The sequence below is a fragment of the Mytilus californianus genome, unplaced genomic scaffold, assembly GCF_021869535.1.
Source record: "Mytilus californianus isolate M0D057914Y unplaced genomic scaffold, xbMytCali1.0.p SCAF_1, whole genome shotgun sequence".
NCBI lineage: Eukaryota > Metazoa > Mollusca > Bivalvia > Mytilida > Mytilidae > Mytilus > Mytilus californianus.
Window position 1 is genome coordinate 119,134,352 of NW_026262581.1, and position 19,019 is coordinate 119,153,370.

Genomic DNA, 19,019 nt, shown 5'->3' on the forward strand with positions numbered 1-19,019 from the left:
GGGCATATTTGCCCTGTTGTTTAGATCAGAAGTACTTGTTTTTGTACTACCAAACTTTCGGGAATCAGTGCACTCTAATATGCAATTAAAGGGATGTTGAATTTTTAGCTCGTCATGGTAATGTATAGTTTTGACATGAAACTTGTTTGAACTTGACAAAATAGCTATGAATGCTTGAAATATTTGAATTCAACATAGAAAACAATGGACTATGAATCAGTGGTTTTATTCCAACAATGAACAAAACCCCTAACATATAGTAAGCTATAAAAAGCTCCAGCCATACCTCTAAATATTCATACTGAATACTCAATGAGAATTTCCACAGAGTTCTTTCTCCCCTTCCATGAAGTTTCTGTTTTCTTTTAATCATTTTAAGTAAAAAACCACTGGAGAAAGAAATTGGTCTTTTTGACAGTAAAAATTTTGTCAAAGAAGATTTTGATCATTCAACTGGTCCCTTGGATATTTGACATTGTCTATGTTAAGTAACAATCTCAGACAAATAAACCAGGTGATTATGTGATCCAAATTATACAGGTAAGTTCAAGTGAAAAATAAATGGATTTGATTGGATAGCGATGCAGTCAGTTCTATAGCAAAGCGTTGAAATGTGAATTACACAGCCCTTAACAGCCTGGAGAAATCACAGCTCATACTCTACAAGAACTCAGGATAAAAGAAAAACATGTAATACATAAAAATTGACAAGACTACTGTTTGCTACATGTACTACTAACCTAAGGAAACAGAAACTACCGGTATGTTTAATTTGGGTCATTATTTTTCACATAAATTAAAAAAAAAAAAAAAAACTGAGGAGTAATACGTAAAAGTTAACAAAACATAAACCCCTTTTTCTATTTTTTATTTTTCAAGGAATGGAGTCCTTTATGCATCAGCAATGGTCACTTCAACCTCTACTCCTGGTTCAATGCTAATTGATGTCTGGTTTTAAGTTAAGGATGAAAACATATAAAATATTTTCAACTGCTTCATTCTCACAACTCATTTCACTTTTAATTTTTCTATTACTACTGAACTGGGAAATATTCCTCTATGAAATATCTTTTCTTTTCATACTTGGGTGTTTCACAGTTGATCTTTATCTTAAGCTTGAAGTTCTTCTAATGTTGAAATCTTAAAGAAATTAAATATTTTACATAATTTCAGTTGTTTTACTTTTAAAGTAGTTATTCTTATGCGATATGTAAGAAAACTAGTAATTTTAATTCTTGCACAGTGATTTCTGATTTAGACATACATTTGCAACTGCATGCTAATGAAATAAATTTAAAAACATTTTCGAAAAAACTTCAATGCCGTTTTGGGCATGCATATATACAAATAGATAAATGCGTTCTTGCAAAATTGTGACATAACCTTACTTTTTGCTAAAAAATCACAAGCATCGGATTTTGCACGAATGTCAACGAAAATTATTCCAAATTTCAGATGTCATTTTCTAAATGGCAGTCAAAGTACATAGTGCTTGAATTTTAAAAAAACTTTGCATTTATCTAGCACAAATCATTGATTGATTCCTGGTGTAAAGATTTATGAAAAAAATTGATATCTCATGAACGTGTGCTACTATAATTCCTATGGTTTGTAATGAAAAAAATAGTTTATTTTTTTCATCTCTCTTATCCCATTTATGGCATGTGATGTTAATGTAAAATACATAAAAAAGGATACAATCTGTTTGACAATTTCTGAAGGACTGTGTAAATCAATCAGACGTTTGTGGATCCTCATCTGGAATCTATCCCATGTTTTAGAACCTTCACCACAGGGTGTCTTACGTGTGGTAATACGAAGCACCTTGGTTGGCATACGGACTGGTCCTTTAACCTTCAAAGACTTCTCCTTTGCTCCCTTTATTAAATCTGCACACACTGTCAATATAAAATATATTTTAGTAAATGATGACTTCCCATTTATATTGATTTTAAAGTTAATAAAAATGATTGTGTCCCAGAAAACAGCCAACTGTTGCCACAATGATCAAGTTAGATCTGCAACAGTCCAAAGTCTGCAGTCTGAGGTATACTGATATCACACACCAATGACTCAAGCACCTTCGATGGTACAACAATAAAGTTGCTGGACATGGTCACTTCAGACATCCATGACTTTTGTCCCAAAGGCGGATCTAAGGAAGTGTGTATTGTCATGTGACACTAAATCAACATTTTCTACATCTAATTTTGCAGTTAATGTCATTTTCATTCATAAAAAGTCTGAAAACAGCATTTCAAGTTATTGGTTAAGGTGGTTAGAGCAATAAATAAATATTACCTGACTCCCAACTGATTCAAAAGATTTTTTCGCCTTTCCAATAATTAAAATAATTTAGAAATTCAGTCGAACCTTGTTGTGTCGAATTCGAATGGACCGGACCAAAGTATTCGACTTATCTGAGGTCGAGTGTGTCGTCATAAATTTGGAAATCATTAAATATGGTGTCAGATTTGTGTAAACTAGATACTTTGAACAGTGTGCCTTTTTTTCAATATGACACCTTATGATTGTGTATTCAATTTCCAAATTTTTTGGTCCTTGATAATTAAACACACAAGTACAGATGCACATCATGAACAAATAAAACAATAGTCTACACAAATATTTATAAAGGTCAGTCACTATAAATTATGAAATCACTCCTGGAACGAAATAAGTTCTGAATGGTCTCTGATGAGGTGATTCCTTTACATTAAATTATTATGAATTTATCGTAACTGCCTTAATCCTTTAATTTTTTTTAATTAATGAGTTTTAATTCTAGCTATTCATTTAATCTCGGCTTGGGTCATTTAAATTCGTTTCCTTTTTATATCAGGTGAAATATGTTCAACACACGAATGCTCTGCTTGAATGATCAACATGGTGTTAATTACCGGTCACCATAAGCATGTCATTTTAACTGTTATACAAACAAGTATGTTTACTCAGCTTTAATCTCTTTTGAAAATGATTAGGTTACATCAGAAATACATCCAATTTGATTTTTTTTTATAATTGGGTCTCCATTTTTCAAAAATTCTTACTTTCGAACTTGTGTGATTCTTACAAATCCTCTTGTACCTGTATTACTCAGTCAAATTAGTAACAGGATTGATGATTAAGACTATAGAGTAGTCAAAACATTGGATGTTAGGGATCATAGATTTATTCTTACGAGGAAGCTCCGAGCATGCTCGGAGGATGCTCGGAGCTTTTTCAGTAGGCTCTACTCTGCAGTTTATGTGAAAATAATTATCATGATCCATTAAGATGTCAATCAAATCTACACCACTTCTATAATAAGGAAAGTTGAGCATTATAGAGGAAGCTCAATTAACACCTGTGTAAACATCTAATCTATTCAAATACATTTTGCCTGAAATTTTACAAAACTATAGAATAGATTAGAAATTCTTCAACAGTACTGTGTAATGCTTGGAAAGAAATCTCAAGTCTCCACAAAAAAGTGAAAGTCATTTAACAAAAAATATACAATTATTATATTTATTAATCATTTCTTTTTTTATAATAAAAAAAATTCTCAAATCTTATAATTAGAAGATACGATTTAAATATAGTTTATATTATATAATATGCTACATAAAAGTTATCAAGACATAAACAACAGTCAGGGGGCAATACTAAATGAGTTATTTTTTTTAGTTACTTAATATATATTAATAGGGTATTTTTTGTTTTTTTAAATTATTTGATATAAACTCAATAGTTATTTTAAATGTCAAATGTGGACTAAATGTAGTTTTTAAGAATTTTTTCATCATTTCATTAAGTAAAATCATGGAAGTATTATATTGACAGGAACTCCAACAAGCGGACTTCAAACGTTTATAGTGCGATGCCGCAAAATCGTTAAGTATTTGTTAATTTACTCGACATGTCATATGGATGCATGGGTTCCGATCAAATTTTTGGAACCTCGTGATTGATCGTAATTACAGAACATACCGAAATAACAGGATGTGTACTTAATTGTCAAGGAAACGACATTAACCGGCCATGTCAGTTTTTCCGGTTTTGCTGCGTAAAAACAAATACAAAGAAACGAAATCCCCGTGACTGTTTTCACAACAACAACAAAAAAACAACAAAAAAACCAAATTTCTTTAAATGCCGATCCAGAATTAATAAATGCCATTCGTAAAAAAAATCTGTCAGACGTCAGAGTAATCTCGGACTAGGTTGAATGTTTAAGGTTTGTTTACAACTTTGGACTTATTATAAAAGGTGTAACAATTTATCTGTCTCGTAACCTGATATTGCTATGTAGAGGTCATCACGTGCGTGTAATTATAAAGCTCTTTTTGTCTTTAAAACATATTTGTTTAATACGTACGTTAATAACATTTTTCAAATTGAGACGATAGAGAAACCAATAAATTTTTTTGTAACATTCGATAAAAATTAACAACCTTAAAACTTAAATTTAAGCTATCCGGCAGCATCCGGCACACTACACATGCATCACATTGTTTTCCGCAAACACCCGACTTTAAGTACATGTAATTTTTGATATTGGATATTTCCCGATTTCCAAGTTTCAATGATTAAAACATATTAAACAAAACTAAAAATAAGCTTGCCCTCTTTCAGAATGCAGTTAATTTTCTTATGTCATTCTGTTAAATATGGACCGATTTTTTCGATCTTTCCAGCTTTTGTCTTTATTTATTGAACGGAAACAGGTGTCGTTATTACTTTGGCGATTCGCAAATAACCACGGGAGTTTCCGTGTTTATTTACATTGGTAGGTAGATAAGACACTCGATACCAAATCACGTGATAAGACCAGCTTCAGTTAACAGAAAAGGCGAAGGCGGCATCGCAGATACCCCACAAAGGAGTTATCACGTACTTGACAAACTGAGTCGGAACCTTTTATTTTCTTCAAGAAATCAGTGGGATGGGAATGTGCTAATTTTTCGTTGGAGTTCCTGTCAATATAATACTTCCATGGTAAAATTAAGTATTTATCCAACTTGAGATGAGTATAGAGAGATTACTTTAAAAATAATGACAAAAATATTACTTTTATAAATTATTTTATACATCTTCGAAAAACTAAGCATACTTACAATTATTTAAGGAACATATGTAATTGTTTTTGATAAATATTTCAAATTATAAATAACCTCAAGTCGTAATTAAATCACAAAGTTCCATCCATTTATATTTGTTCATCTCTAAGATTTTGAAGGAAAATGTTATTTTAATAGCCCCAAGAGACCAATCTATGACCAAGAAGTGTGGCATCAGAAAGGCAATTAGTGTTTCAGGAGGATTTAAATAGTTTTATACTGCATGGGGAAAATGACCAGATGTGAAAATTTGGTAAAGCTTGTAAAACCTGTATGAATGGACACCTATAGAAATAATATTAACAGAAGTTACTTATTCATGATATATAAGTAATATTTGAAACAACCTTGTTTTCAATATGGAACTTTGTGATTTAATTACGACTTGAGGTTATTTATAATTTGAAATATTTATCAAAAACAATTACATATGTTCCTTAAATAATTGTAAGTATGCTTAGTTTTATTTTAATTTATAAAAGTAATATTTTTGTCATTATTTTTAAAGTAATCTCTCTATACTCATCTCAAGTTGGATAAATACTTAATTTTACTTAATGAAATGATATAAAAATTCTTAAAAACTACATTTAGTCCACTTTTGACATTTAAAATAACAATTGAGATTATATCAAATAATTTAAAAAAACAAAAAATACCTATTAATATAAGTAACTAAAAAAATAACTCGTTTAGTATCGCCCCCTGACTGTTGTTTGTGTCTTGATAACTTATATGTAGCATATTATATAATATAAACTATATTTAAATCATATCATCTAATTATAAAATTTGAGAATTTTTTTTATTATAAAAAAAGAAATGATTATTTTAAAATTATAATAATTGTATATTTTTTGTTAAATGACTTTCACTTTTTGTGGAGACTTGAGATTTCTTTCCAAGCATTACACAGTACTGTTGAAGAATTTCTAATCTATTCTATAGTTTTGTAAAATTTCAGGCAAAATTTATTTGAATAGATTAGATGTTTACACAGGTGTTAATTGAGCTTCCTCTATAATGCTCTACTTTCCTTATTATAGAAGTGGTGTAGATTTGATTGACATCTTAATGGATCATGATAATTATTTTCACATAAACTGCAGAGAAGAGCCTACTGAAAAAGCTCTGAGCATCCTCCGAGCATGCTCGGAGCTTCCTCGTAAGAATAAATCTATGATCCCTTACAAAGTGCTTTTTTTTAGGGCCTAATGAAAACACATAGCAATAAGAAAAGAGTAACAATATAATGTTAATATCATTTCCTCTAGATGTAGCCAATGAAGAGAACAGCAGATTATAGGAGTTTTGTATAAAATCTGTTTATAAAGTTGCTGTACCAACAAATTCCTTATGTTCAAAACTAAATTATGTTTACTGGTACAGGAACAACCCAGTGCTCTGTTCATTAAGGGAGCTAGGATCAGCAAGTTCTAGAAAAAAAATTATCAACTTAATCCAATGGCATGCAGCAAATATTAACACTTTTAAGTCATAATAGGCCAAATACTATTCAAAAGGAAATTTGGTCACTCACATGTTTTATGCGAATAAATCTAGATCACCCTACAGTTTGTGTGTAATAATCAAGGCAACATAAACTTGTAATTGCTTTGGTTTTTTTTAAACCTGAACAGGTGCAACTTTAAACTGTTAGGTTATATTCACATTGTGCAAAGAGACAGTATTCTTATTGGAAGTTCCTAGTATTGACACATTGAGAGGACTGGTGTGCTAAAAAAAACCTTGGTAGATTAATATGTGCCATGGCAAGGAATATAAGGAACACTTTGAAAATTTGATCATGATGCAAAGTAGATTTTCTAGTCGTTTTTATAATCAGTATGCAGAAAAGATTAACTTCAGTGTTTAAAACTTCTACTGCATTTGTCAATGAATATGAGAGTAAGACATTAATATTATAAATATGTTCTGCAGATTTTCAAATAATTATTAACCTAACAGCATTGTTACTGGAGTATAAAATTATTTTTCACATGAAAATACTTTTCTCTGTTCTCCTAACCTACTAGTAATCCCACTTAGGAAAAATTTATCCACTGCAAGGTTTTTGATTTTCCTTAATTATTGCCCAAACAGTGACCATTTTTATTCTAAGGCCTAACATTAATTTACAAAGCATGTGCTTACTTCAAAGATACCTGTCCTATCAATAAGTTTAATATTTATTAAAATTTTGGTTAATATCATCAGACATTTCTGTTTTAGAAGTAGTACAATAATCAGTATTTCATATAGGTACATTTGCCATGGATACCGTATCATCTGCATATGAATATTAAGACAACAGCACATGGTTTCCTAGTTTTTCCAAGGTGTCAGGAAAAAAAGAGGAAAAGAAATAATTTAACCATCATTCTATGCAACGAAACAAAACTTTATGTTTAATAATCTGCAACACACAAACTTGAAATATTTTGGGATTCAATTTTCTCTCTCAACATTTACAGTTATCCTCTTATTCTATAAAATACTGTAAAATTACACAACATTTGAATTGATTTTAAAATTTCATGAAAATAATTTTTGTCCCAGAAAACAGCCAACTGTTGCCATAGTGATCAATGAAGATCTGCAACAGTCCAAAGTCTGCAGTCTGAGGTATACTGATATCACACACCAATGACTCAAGCACCTTTGATGGTACAACAATAAAGTTGCTGGACATGGTCACTTCAGACATCCATGACTTTGTCCCAAAGGCGGATCTAAGGAAGTGTGTATTTTCATGTAACACTGAATAACATAATCTGCAACTATTTTTGCAGAAACTGTTCTTTTTTCATTCAAAACATATCTGAAATCTGGATCATTTGGACTATGTTGTCTCCTCCGTTATCATACCACATCTTATTATTTTGTACATAGACACTTTCATATAATTGTAGAGGAAGAGGGAAAACTGTTTTTATTGCTTGCTACGAGGTATGGGTTTTGCTCATTGTTGAATGCCATACAGTGACCCATAGTTGTTATCTTCTACATCATTTGGTCTCTGCATGGGAGTTGTCTCATAAGCAATCATACCACATCTTCCTATTTTTATATGGTTTGGCTAGAAAACAAAATTGGTCCATTTCATCATGCCACCCGACCAAAACTAAAATGAAAATGAAATAGTTAGACCTAAGAAATCCTATATGTTAGACTATTAGCTACACACACAAACATGGGACTTATTTTCAAAAATTTGCTGTCCAACATGAAGTTGAACATGTAGTCCTGCTAAAGCTTAAAAAAAATAAATTTATGCTAACATGTGGAAAAAATTAGGGTGGGTCAGGAGGTAGGCAAATAATTCCATTTTTTAAAGTTTTTTCTGGTTTAAACAGGAGAAAGAGTCAGACCTTTATTGTGCTCATTCAAAAATCAGAGTTCTCGAAAACCGTCGGTCCCGTCCGCCAAAAATCGGCTAGGACCAACAATTGCATGTGTAGTGGCAGTCCTGATGACCCGACAAAATTTTGGTGGTTGTTCACTTTAATTTTACATCTTTTCGGTATTCAGATAGCTTTTGAACTGGTTAATAATGTAAACAAACTTTAATTGCTAGCTCAAAATTACTGTAATACTTTTGAAAAAGAACCAGTCATCAGTTTCTTTGGTATTCAGATAGTTTTTGAACTGGTAACTACTGTAATTTAACTTTTGTAGCATAGCTCAAAATTACGGTAATACTTTTGAAAAATAACCAGTCGTAAAAGTCATCATGGCTGCTGCATGGCCCATCTCGTTCAAAGATGGTGCTTAACCCAGTGTTACTTTTCACTGTAAACGATTGTAGTATAATGCATGAGACATAAAACAAACATGTAATCAAACTGACAAAGTATAATAAATTGCTTCGCCAAGTGCAGCTGGATACGACTGCAGAGGTCCAACCCTGAACAGTTGGGGCAAAAATGGACCCAATATTCGCGCTTGATACAGGTCTGAATTTGGATTGTAATTAAATATTTGACACATAAAAGGTTTCTGACACAGAATTGGTTATATGATTTGAATTTATATTCAATTTTTTGCTTTTGTGCAATACACTTTGCTATTGCAAATTGACTCCCCCCTCCCCCCACAAAAAAAAAAAAAATTTACCCCCCCTTTTTTTTGTTGTTGCAACCATAATTACCCATTTAAATTTACCATAGTGCTAACTTAATCTATTTTATAATAGATATAAAATATGGTCTCAAATCTTTCATATGGATTTTTTTTGTAAAAAAGATGCAACATTTTACTGGTTTTCCTTTATAAATATGCATTTCTTTAAACATAATTTAAAAGCAGTGTAAGGGAGGTAATCAAAATGTTGTATTTGGATTACCTCCCTTACACTGCTTTTAAATTGTCTTAATTGTTCATTAACCATTACTTTATACATAATTTAAAAGCAGTGTAAGGGAGGTAATTCAAATGATGTATTTTAATTACCTCCCTTACACTGCTTTAAATTATGTTTTGTACTAAAGTATTTGTCCATTAACCAAGACACACTTGTTTTCCCCCCAATTCCAAAACAGTTTGAGCTATAACCCCCCAAAGCAAATCCTAACCATCCCTTTGTGATATGGAAACTTGTGGTATAATTTCAGAGAGATCCATACACTGTTCCACAAATTATTGTCTTGAAACTAGAAAACTTCTTATTTTTGGCCCCTTATTCCTTAACTGTTGGTACCATAACCCCCAAAATCAATCCCAACCTTCCTTTTGTGGTATTGAACCTTATGGTAAAATTTCATAGAGATCCATTCACTTAAACTAAAGTTATTGTGCGAAAACCAATATGTCTTCGGACGACGATGCCAACGTCATACCAATATACGAATAAAATGCTTCGCTGGGGCGCAGCTTGATACGACCGCAGAGGTCGAACCCTGAACAGTTGGGGCAAGTATGGACACAACATTCAAGCTTGATACAGCTCTGAATTTGGATTGTTATTAAATATTTGACACAGCATAGGTTTCTGACACAGAAAGAATGTGGTCTAAGAACTTGAATTTTTTTAATTTACCTATTATGGTCCAATGTCCAAAATCAAAATACATAGTTAGATTCAGCATATCAAAGAACCCCATATATTCAATTTTTGTTAAAATCAAACAAAGTTTAATTTTGGACCCCAACTTGGACAAACTTGAAAACTGGGCCCATAATCAAAAATCTAAACACATGTTTAGATTCAGCATATCAAAGAACCCCAAGAATTCAATTTTTGCTAAAATCAAACTAAGTTTAATTTTGGACCCTTTGGACCTTAATGTAGACCAATTTAAAAAATGGGACTTAAAATTAAAAATCTAAATACACGGTTAGATTTGGAATATCAAAGAACCCCAATAATTCAATTTTTGATGAAATCAAACAAAGTTTAATTTGGACCCTTTTGACCTCAATATGAACCAATTTGATAGTGGGGCCCACAAATAAAAAATCTAAATTCATGGTTAGATTCAGCATATCAAAGAACCCCATATATTCAATTTTTGTTGAAATCAAAAAAAGTTTAATTTTGGACCCCAACTTGGACCAACTTGAAAACTGGGCCCATAATCAAAAATTTAAACACATGTTTAGATTCAGCATATCAAAGAACCCCAAGAATTCAATTTTTGTTAAAATCAAACTAAGTTTAATTTTGGACCCTTTGGACCTCAATGAAGACCAATTTAAAAAACGGGACCCAAATTAAAAATCTAAAAATACGGTTAGATTTGGCATATCAAAGAACCCCAATAATTCAATTTTCGATGAAATCAAACAAAGTTTAATTTTGGACCCTTTTGACCTCAATATGAACCAATTTGATAGCGGGGCCTACAAATAAAAAATCTAAATACATGGTTAGATTCAGCATATCAAAGAACCTCATATATTCAATTTTTTTCGAAATCAAACAAAGTTTAATTTTGGACCCCAATTTGGACCAACTTGAAAACTGGGCCCATAATCAAAAATCTAAATACATGTTTAGATTCAGCATATCAAAGAACCCCATATATTCAATTTTTGTTGAAATCAAACAAAGTTTAAATACTGGACCCTATCTTGGACCAACTTGAAAACTGGGCCCATAATCAAAAATCTAAACACATGTTTAGATTCAGCAAATCAAAGAACCCCAAGAATTCAATTTTTGTCAAAATCAAACTAAGTTTAATTTTGGACCCTTTGGACCTCAATGTAGACCAATTTAAATAACAGGACCCAAAATTAAAAACCTAAATACACGGTTAGATTTGGAATATCAAAGAACCCCAATAATTCAATTTTAGATGAAATCAAACAAAGTTTAATTTTGGACCCTTTTGACCTCAATATGAACCAATTAGATAACGGGGTCCACAAATAAAAAATCTAAATACATGGTTAGATTCAGCATATCAAAGAACCCCATATATTCAATTTTTGTTGAAATCAAACAAAGTTTAATTTTGTACCCCAATTTGGACCAACTTGAAAACTGGGCCAAAAATCAAAAATCTAAATACATATTTAGATTCAGCATATCAAAGAACCTCATATATTCAATTTTTGCTAAAATCAAACAAAGTTTAATTTTGGACCCTTTGGACATTAATGTAGATCAATTTGAAAACTGGACCCAAAATTAAAAATCTAAATACACTGTTAGATTCGGCATAACAAATAAATAAATGTGATCAAAGATTTTACAAATCTAATGCGCCATACTGTGCAATTAAAGATTACTTCTTGAAATTTTTCAATATTTGAAATTTGAAAAAAAAATAATATTTGAAGAATAATTCTTTTTAATTTCTGAAATCTGAAATGAGAAAAAATTGGCCCCCCACAATTTCTTTTTATCCCCCCCCCCCCCTTTTTCCCCCCAAAAAATTCTTTCCCTCAAGATATGGTCATAATCTCAATTCAAATTTCCAATGGAGTTGGCAACCATAATTACCCATTTAAATTTACCATAGTGCTAACTTAATCTATTTTATAATAGAATTAATAAAAATATAGTGTCAAATCTTTCATATGGATTTTTTTGTAAAAAAAAAAGATGAAAACATTTGCAGATATTTTTACTGGTCTTCCTTTATAAATATGCATTTCTTTAAACATAATTTAAAAGCAGTGTAAGGGAAGTAACCAAAACGTTGTATTTGGATTACCTCCCTTACACTGTTTTAGATTATCTTTATTGTTCATTAACCATTACTTTATACATAATTTAAAAGCAGTGTAAGGGAGATAATTTCAATGATGTATTTGATTTATCTCCCTTACACTGCTTTAAATTATGTTTTGTACTAAAGTATTTGTCCATTAACCAGGACAACCTTGTTTTTCCCCCTTTTTTGCCCCTAATTCCTAAACGGTTTGAGCCATAACCCCCCAAAGCAAATCCTAACCATCCCTTTGTGGTATGGAAACTTGTAGTATAATTTCAGAGAGATCCATACACCGTTCCACAGTTATTGTCTGGAAACTAGAAAATGCTCATTTTTGGCCCCTTTTTGACCCCTAATTCCTTAACTGTTGGTACCATAACCCCCAAAATCAATCCCAACCTTCCTTTTGTGGTATTTAACCTTATGGTCAAATTTCAAAAAGATCCATTCACTTAAACTAAAGTTAGAGTGCGAAAACCAATATGTATTCGGACGACGACGCCGGACGACGACGACGCCGGACGACGACGACGCCAACGTCATACCAATATACGACCACAAAATTTTTTTGCGGTCGTATAAAAATTAGTGATCAATGCGGAGTTCAAAATTTAATTGAAAACAACCAAATATATAACATAGAAACTAGGATCGAGTTAATATAGTATTGAGCAATGACTTACATGTAACTAATAGGTGTTTGATAAATTCAAGTAAAATTACGGGACCACCCGATTTTCTGAAGGACTACCAGATTTTTTGTCTTGGTGGCCAAAAAAACTCTGAAAAATTTTTAAAAAAATCTTAGGATAGGCACAAAAATTAGGTTAGGTATCTAGGGTAAGCAGAAACACGTGCATTTATTTATTAGGCTTAGGAATCCCTCACTAGTAATACAAAATATACAGTAGGTATCTGTCCTGACAGATCAGAAATTGATTACAAGTCATCACTGTCAAGTCAGGCAGGAATTTTCCTTTTCTTTTTTAGAAAAGTGCGACAAAATGTTTTTTATTCAACATATTGAAAAATTAAGTATAGGCAAACAAGAAGCAGGCATCCCACAGATTGGAAAGTTTTACAACTCACTGACAACGTGATGACCAAAATATAAATTTATTCTGTAGTGTGACAAACACATTTGTTAGACAAATGGGCAGACAGGGTTAATGCAATATAGGATCATAATTCCTATAGTCCCACTCCTGAATTGGGGGTATAATTTATAACATCGAAATTAAAAATACAATTTATGATACAGCAAGTAAGGGGAGATAATTTTGTTACAAAAAACAATATTTAAGAAGGCCGTCACAATGCTATGGGAAACAATGATGGTCTTCTTTTAGGAATACTTTACCTTTTTCCAAACTTTTGACATTTCTGCTGGTAAGAGTGATCCTTATTCTGTGTATTGTGGCCTCCTCAGATGCAGGGGCTTTCCCTTCCTTGAAATGTGACTTAAAAAAAAATCATTATGCTTTATGCCTTTAACAATTATTACATACGTAAATTGGTGTCGACGACTTTTGTCTTTTTCATAATATAGCTAATCTTGTGATTATGTGCCATCATGTGTTGTTAGTTTTTGAAACTGTTAATTCTGTCGTGCAATTTACAATTTGTACTCTCAATAAAATTAGAAATTTATTAAAATTTTATTGGTCCTCTTTTCGAGTGAATACCACGGTCACTCTAATTTAATTATTGTCAGTTTATTGTTTCAATTGTTCTATTTCGTATGCCATAACCATTTAATGCAAATGTGTTTGTGCAGATAAAAATTGTCTTTTGTCTATAATATAAACTAGAGGCTCTCGAGAGCCTGTGTCGCTCACCTGACTCTACTTTGGTTTTAGAAATCATGTTAAGATAGATAAAAATCATAACAGATACCCAAATAATGATTGAGGCCAAATTTTGATTAATATTGGTCCCGTTATTTAATAAAATATCCTGGTGGCCATCTTGAACAGTAAATCAGCAACAAAGTAGCAACACTTGGTCAGCACTTCATAAGGAACATTCATGCCATGTTTGGTTTCATTCCATTCAGTGGTACTCTAAAAGAAGACATTTGTATGTATTTCCCATAGGGTCCTATGTTAAACTAAGTCCCCCGCTGGCGGCCATCTTGGATGATGGATCGGCTACAAAGTAACAACACTTGGTCAGCATCTCATAAGGAAGATTCATGCCATGTTTGGTTTCATTCCATTCAGTGGTTCTCTAAAAGAAGACATTTGTATGTATTTCCCATAGGTCCTTTGTTAAACTAAGTCCCCTGCTGTCGGCCATCTTGGATGATGGACCGACTGCAAAGTAACAACACTTGGTCAGCACCTCATAAGGAACATTCATGCCATGTTTGGTTTCATTCCATTCAGTGGTTCTCTAAAAGAAGACATTTGTATGTATTTCCCATAGGGTCCTATGTTAAACTAAGTCCCCCGCTGGCGGCCATCTTGGATGATGGATCGGCTACAAAGTAACAACACTTGGTCAGAACCTCATAAGGAACATTCATGCCATGTTTGGTTTCATTCCATTCAGTGGTTCTCTAAAAGAAGACATTTGTATGTATTTCCCATAGGGTCCTATGTTAAACTAAGTCCCCCGCTGGCGGCCATCTTGGATGATGGACCGCCTGCAAAGTAACAACACTTGGTCAGCATCTCATAAGGAACATTCATGCCATGTTTGGTTCCATTCCATTCAGTGGTTCTCTAAAAGAAGACATTTTTATGTATTTCCCATAGGGTCCTATGTTAAACTAAGGCCCCCGCTGGCAGCCATCTTGGATGATGGATCGGCTACAAAGTAACAACACTTGGTCAGCACCTCATAAGGAACATTCATGCCATGTTTGGTTTCATTCCATTCAGTGGTTCTCTAAAAGAAGTCATTTGTATGCATTTCCCATAGGGTCCTATGTTAAACTAAGTCCCCGGCTGGCGGCCATCTTGGATGATGGATCGGCTACAAAGTAACAACACTTGGTGAGCACCTCATAAGGAACATTCATGCCATGTTTGGTTTCATTCCATTCAGTGGTTCTCTAAAAGAAGACATTTGTATGTATTTCCCATAGGGTCCTATGTTAAACTAAGTCCCCCGCTGGCGGCCATCTTGGATGATGGACCAACTGCAAAGTAACAACACTTGGTCAGCATCTCATAAGGAACATTCATGCCATGTTTGGTTCCATTCCATTCAGTGGTTCTCTAAAAGAAGACATTTTTATGTATTTCCCATAGGGTCCTATGTTAAACTTAGTCCCCCGCTGGCGGCCATCTTGGATGATGGATCGGCTACAAAGTAACAACACTTGGTCAGCACCTCATAAGGAACATTCATGCCATGTTTGGTTTCATTCCATTCAGTGGTTCTCTAAAAGAAGTCATTTGTATGCATTTCCCATATGGTCCTATGTTAAACTAAGTCCCCGGCTGGCGGCCATCTTGGATGATGGATCGGCTACAAAGTAACAACACTTGGTGAGCACCTGATAAGGAACATTCATGCCATGTTTGGTTTCATTCCATTCAGTGGTTCTCTAAAAGAAGACATTTGTATGTATTTCCCATAGGTCCTTTGTTAAACTAAGTCCCCTGCTGTCGGCCATCTTGGATGATGGACCGACTGCAAAGTAACAACACTTGGTCAGCACCTCATAAGGAACATTCATGCCATGTTTGGTTTCATTCCATTCAGTGGTTCTCTAAAAGAAGACATTTGTATGTATTTCCCATAGGGTCCTATGTTAAACTAAGTCCCCCGCTGGCGGCCATCTTGGATGATGGACCGCCTGCAAAGTAACAACACTTGGTCAGCATCTCATAAGGAACATTCATGCCATGTTTGGTTCCATTCCATTCAGTGGTTCTCTAAAAGAAGACATTTGTATGTATTTCCCATAGGGTCCTATGTTAAACTCAGTCCCCCGCTGGCGGCCATCTTGGATGATGGATCGGCTACAAAGTAACAACACTTGGTCAGCACCTCATAAGGAACATTCATGCCATGTTTGGTTTCATTCCATTCAGTGGTTCTCTAAAAGAAGTCATTTGTATGCATTTCCCATAGGGTCCTATGTTAAACTAAGTCCCCAGCTGGCGGCCATCTTGGATGATGGATCGGCTACAAAGTAACAACACTTGGTGAGCACCTCATAAGGAACATTCATGCCATGTTTGGTTTCATTCCATTCAGTGGTTCTCTAAAAGAAGACATTTGTATGTATTTCCCATAGGGTCCTATGTTAAACTAAGTCCCCCGCTGGCGGCCATCTTGGATGATGGACCGACTGCAAAGTAACAACACTTGGTCAGCATCTCATAAGGAACATTCATGCCATGTTTGGTTCCATTCCATTCAGTGGTTCTCTAAAAGAAGACATTTTTATGTATTTCCCATAGGGTCCTCTGTTAATCTAAGTCCCCCGCTGGCGGCCATCTTGGTTGATGGATCGGCTACAAAGTAACAACACTTGGTCAGCACCTCATAAGGAACATTCATGCCATGTTTGGTTTCATTCCATTCAGTGGTTCTCTAAAAGAAGACATTTGTATGCATTTCCCATAGGGTCCTATGTTAAACTAAGTCCCCCGCTGGCGGCCATCTTGGATGATGGATCGGCTACAAAGTAACAACACTTGGTCAGCACCTCATAAGGAACATTCATACCATGTTTGGTTTCATTCCATTCAGTGGTTCTCTAGAAGAAGTTCAAAATGTAAAAAGTTAACGCCGACGACGGACGCCAAGTGATGAGAAAAGCTCACTTGGCCCTTTGGGCCAGGTGAGCTAAAAACAGATTAACCGAGTATAACATGATTAGTTTAGAGTTAAGTGATTAAACAATACATTTTGTAATAGCATACCAATAGAAAGTGAACAATTATTCATAATTTTGCACTCTGAAAAACAAAATGCTTTCAACTTATAAAGTTAGTGGATGCCAGGCCTTCAACCTTTTCCAACTGCATATGTTTGACTGTACTCAGACTAATTGTGAAGGTGTAAACATAACCATTTTTGTCCATTTGTTATGATTCACCTTAAGGTTCATCATAATAAATGGACAAAAATGGCTGTATTTACACTTCAAACATTACTCTTGAGTACCGACTAACCTGTCCAGTTGGAAAAGTTTTAAGGCCTGGCATCCCCTAGATATATAAAAGGAATTATAGTTATCTCGTACCATTGTAAACTCGTACCAATGTCAACTCGTACCACTAAAAAAAAACTCGTACCAATGCAAACTCGTACCACTGCTAACTCGTACCACGGTAAATTCATACCATTGTAAACTCGTACCAACTTATTTAAATGCATTCAAATGGTGTTTAATGATGAATTTATACTTTAATTTCCCTCAATGCCTCGTAAATCTGTAAAGTGTATATAATTTGAAATTACAATGACCAATTTGTAGCTAATTTTCCTTGTCTAATTGGATAGAGAAAACCGTGGCAGATTGGCTTTGTTGTCTCCCTTGAGTAGACTCTTTTTTTAAACTTTTACTGACAACTATTTGATTTAATTTTTAATCATTCCAAATCAGTATCATTGAATAGATTTGTGTATTTTTCTTTTGTCTCTAAAAGGAATTTTTATTTAACGAAAGAATTTATTTATTGTGTTTTAAATAAACTCATCATAGATACCAGGATTAAATTTTGTATTTACGCCAGACGCGCGTTTCGTCTACAAAAGACTCATCAGTGACGCTCGAATCCAAACAAGTTAAAAAAGCCAAATAAAGCACGAAGTTGAAGAGCATTGAGGACCAAAATTCCTAAAAGTTTTGCCAAATACAGCTAAGGTGATTCTATTCCTGAGCTAGAAAAGCCTTAGTATTTCAAAATTGCAAAAGTTTTGTAAACAGTTAATTTATAAATATGACCATATCAATGATAATTCATGTCAGCACAGAAGTGCTGACTACTGGGCTGGTGATACCAAAACAAAATCATAAAACATTCGTATTTTTTAATATATTTTTAATGGTACGAGTTTGCAGTGGTACGAGTACTGATTGGTACGACTTCCCAGTGGTACGAGTTAACTTTTTTGGTACGAGTTTACGTGGTACGAGTTTACAATGGTACGAGTTAACTTGCTTCGTATAAAAGTTAAATGCATTTTGTGTTTCAGAAAGATAAAATCTTTTTTGGATTTTGATGGGCATTTTTTTTTTGTTCCTGCAGAAGGTTTAAAAATAAACTAAGTTTGGATACAACTTTGAGATGCTCCCTCTCAGGTAACAACTATTGTATTGCATTACTTGTCCTTGATTTACATGGACAATAGACAGACAATGTGTATCTACACAACCATAGGGGAGTTAAAGGTGTAACTGGGTGGACAGTATTAAAGCAATTCAGGTGTTTGCTTATTTTTACACCAATAGCAGGAACGAAAAAAATGCTAAAAGGTTAGTCAGTATTCAGAGTAGTTTTTGAGGTGTAAATACAACCATTTTTGTCCATTTGTTATGATGAACCTTAAAAAATATTGTGAGAAAGTACGGTGAGCTGAGCACCCAATCTCTTCATATTTTACGCGATCTCTTATCATTTATATTGTAATCTATATCATGTTCTGAAAACTTATTAGTAGTACCATTTTCTGGCCGACTTAATTAAAGAATCTCAGTAATCTTTAAACAGAGGTGAGCCAGACACTTCCAGCTACCAGGCAGTTTTTCAGAAAAGAAAGCACATGGTTGTTGGTAGAGTTTATTAAT

The 19,019-nt window shown here is 33.5% G+C and overlaps 1 protein-coding gene and 2 non-coding genes across 3 annotated transcripts; all 3 read right to left on the minus strand.

Annotated features, from left to right (window-relative positions):
* Positions 1-851: 851 nt before the first annotated feature.
* Positions 852-19,012, minus strand: LOC127732382 (40S ribosomal protein S20). The gene is made up of 4 exons (XM_052241418.1): positions 18,896-19,012; positions 13,626-13,725; positions 1,699-1,898; positions 852-948 (listed from the first exon to the last, which is right to left on the minus strand). The coding sequence occupies exons 1-4, from the start codon at positions 18,896-18,898 to the stop codon at positions 892-894; spliced, it is 360 nt and encodes a 119-aa protein (XP_052097378.1). The 5' UTR covers positions 18,899-19,012; the 3' UTR covers positions 852-891.
* LOC127716840 (small nucleolar RNA SNORA53) lies at positions 1,972-2,170 on the minus strand. Its single transcript, XR_007989131.1, has one exon. It is a non-coding gene; the product is annotated as a small nucleolar RNA SNORA53 (small nucleolar RNA).
* Positions 7,652-7,849, minus strand: LOC127716829 (small nucleolar RNA SNORA53). The gene has a single exon (XR_007989130.1). It is a non-coding gene; the product is annotated as a small nucleolar RNA SNORA53 (small nucleolar RNA).
* Positions 19,013-19,019: the final 7 nt, after the last annotated feature.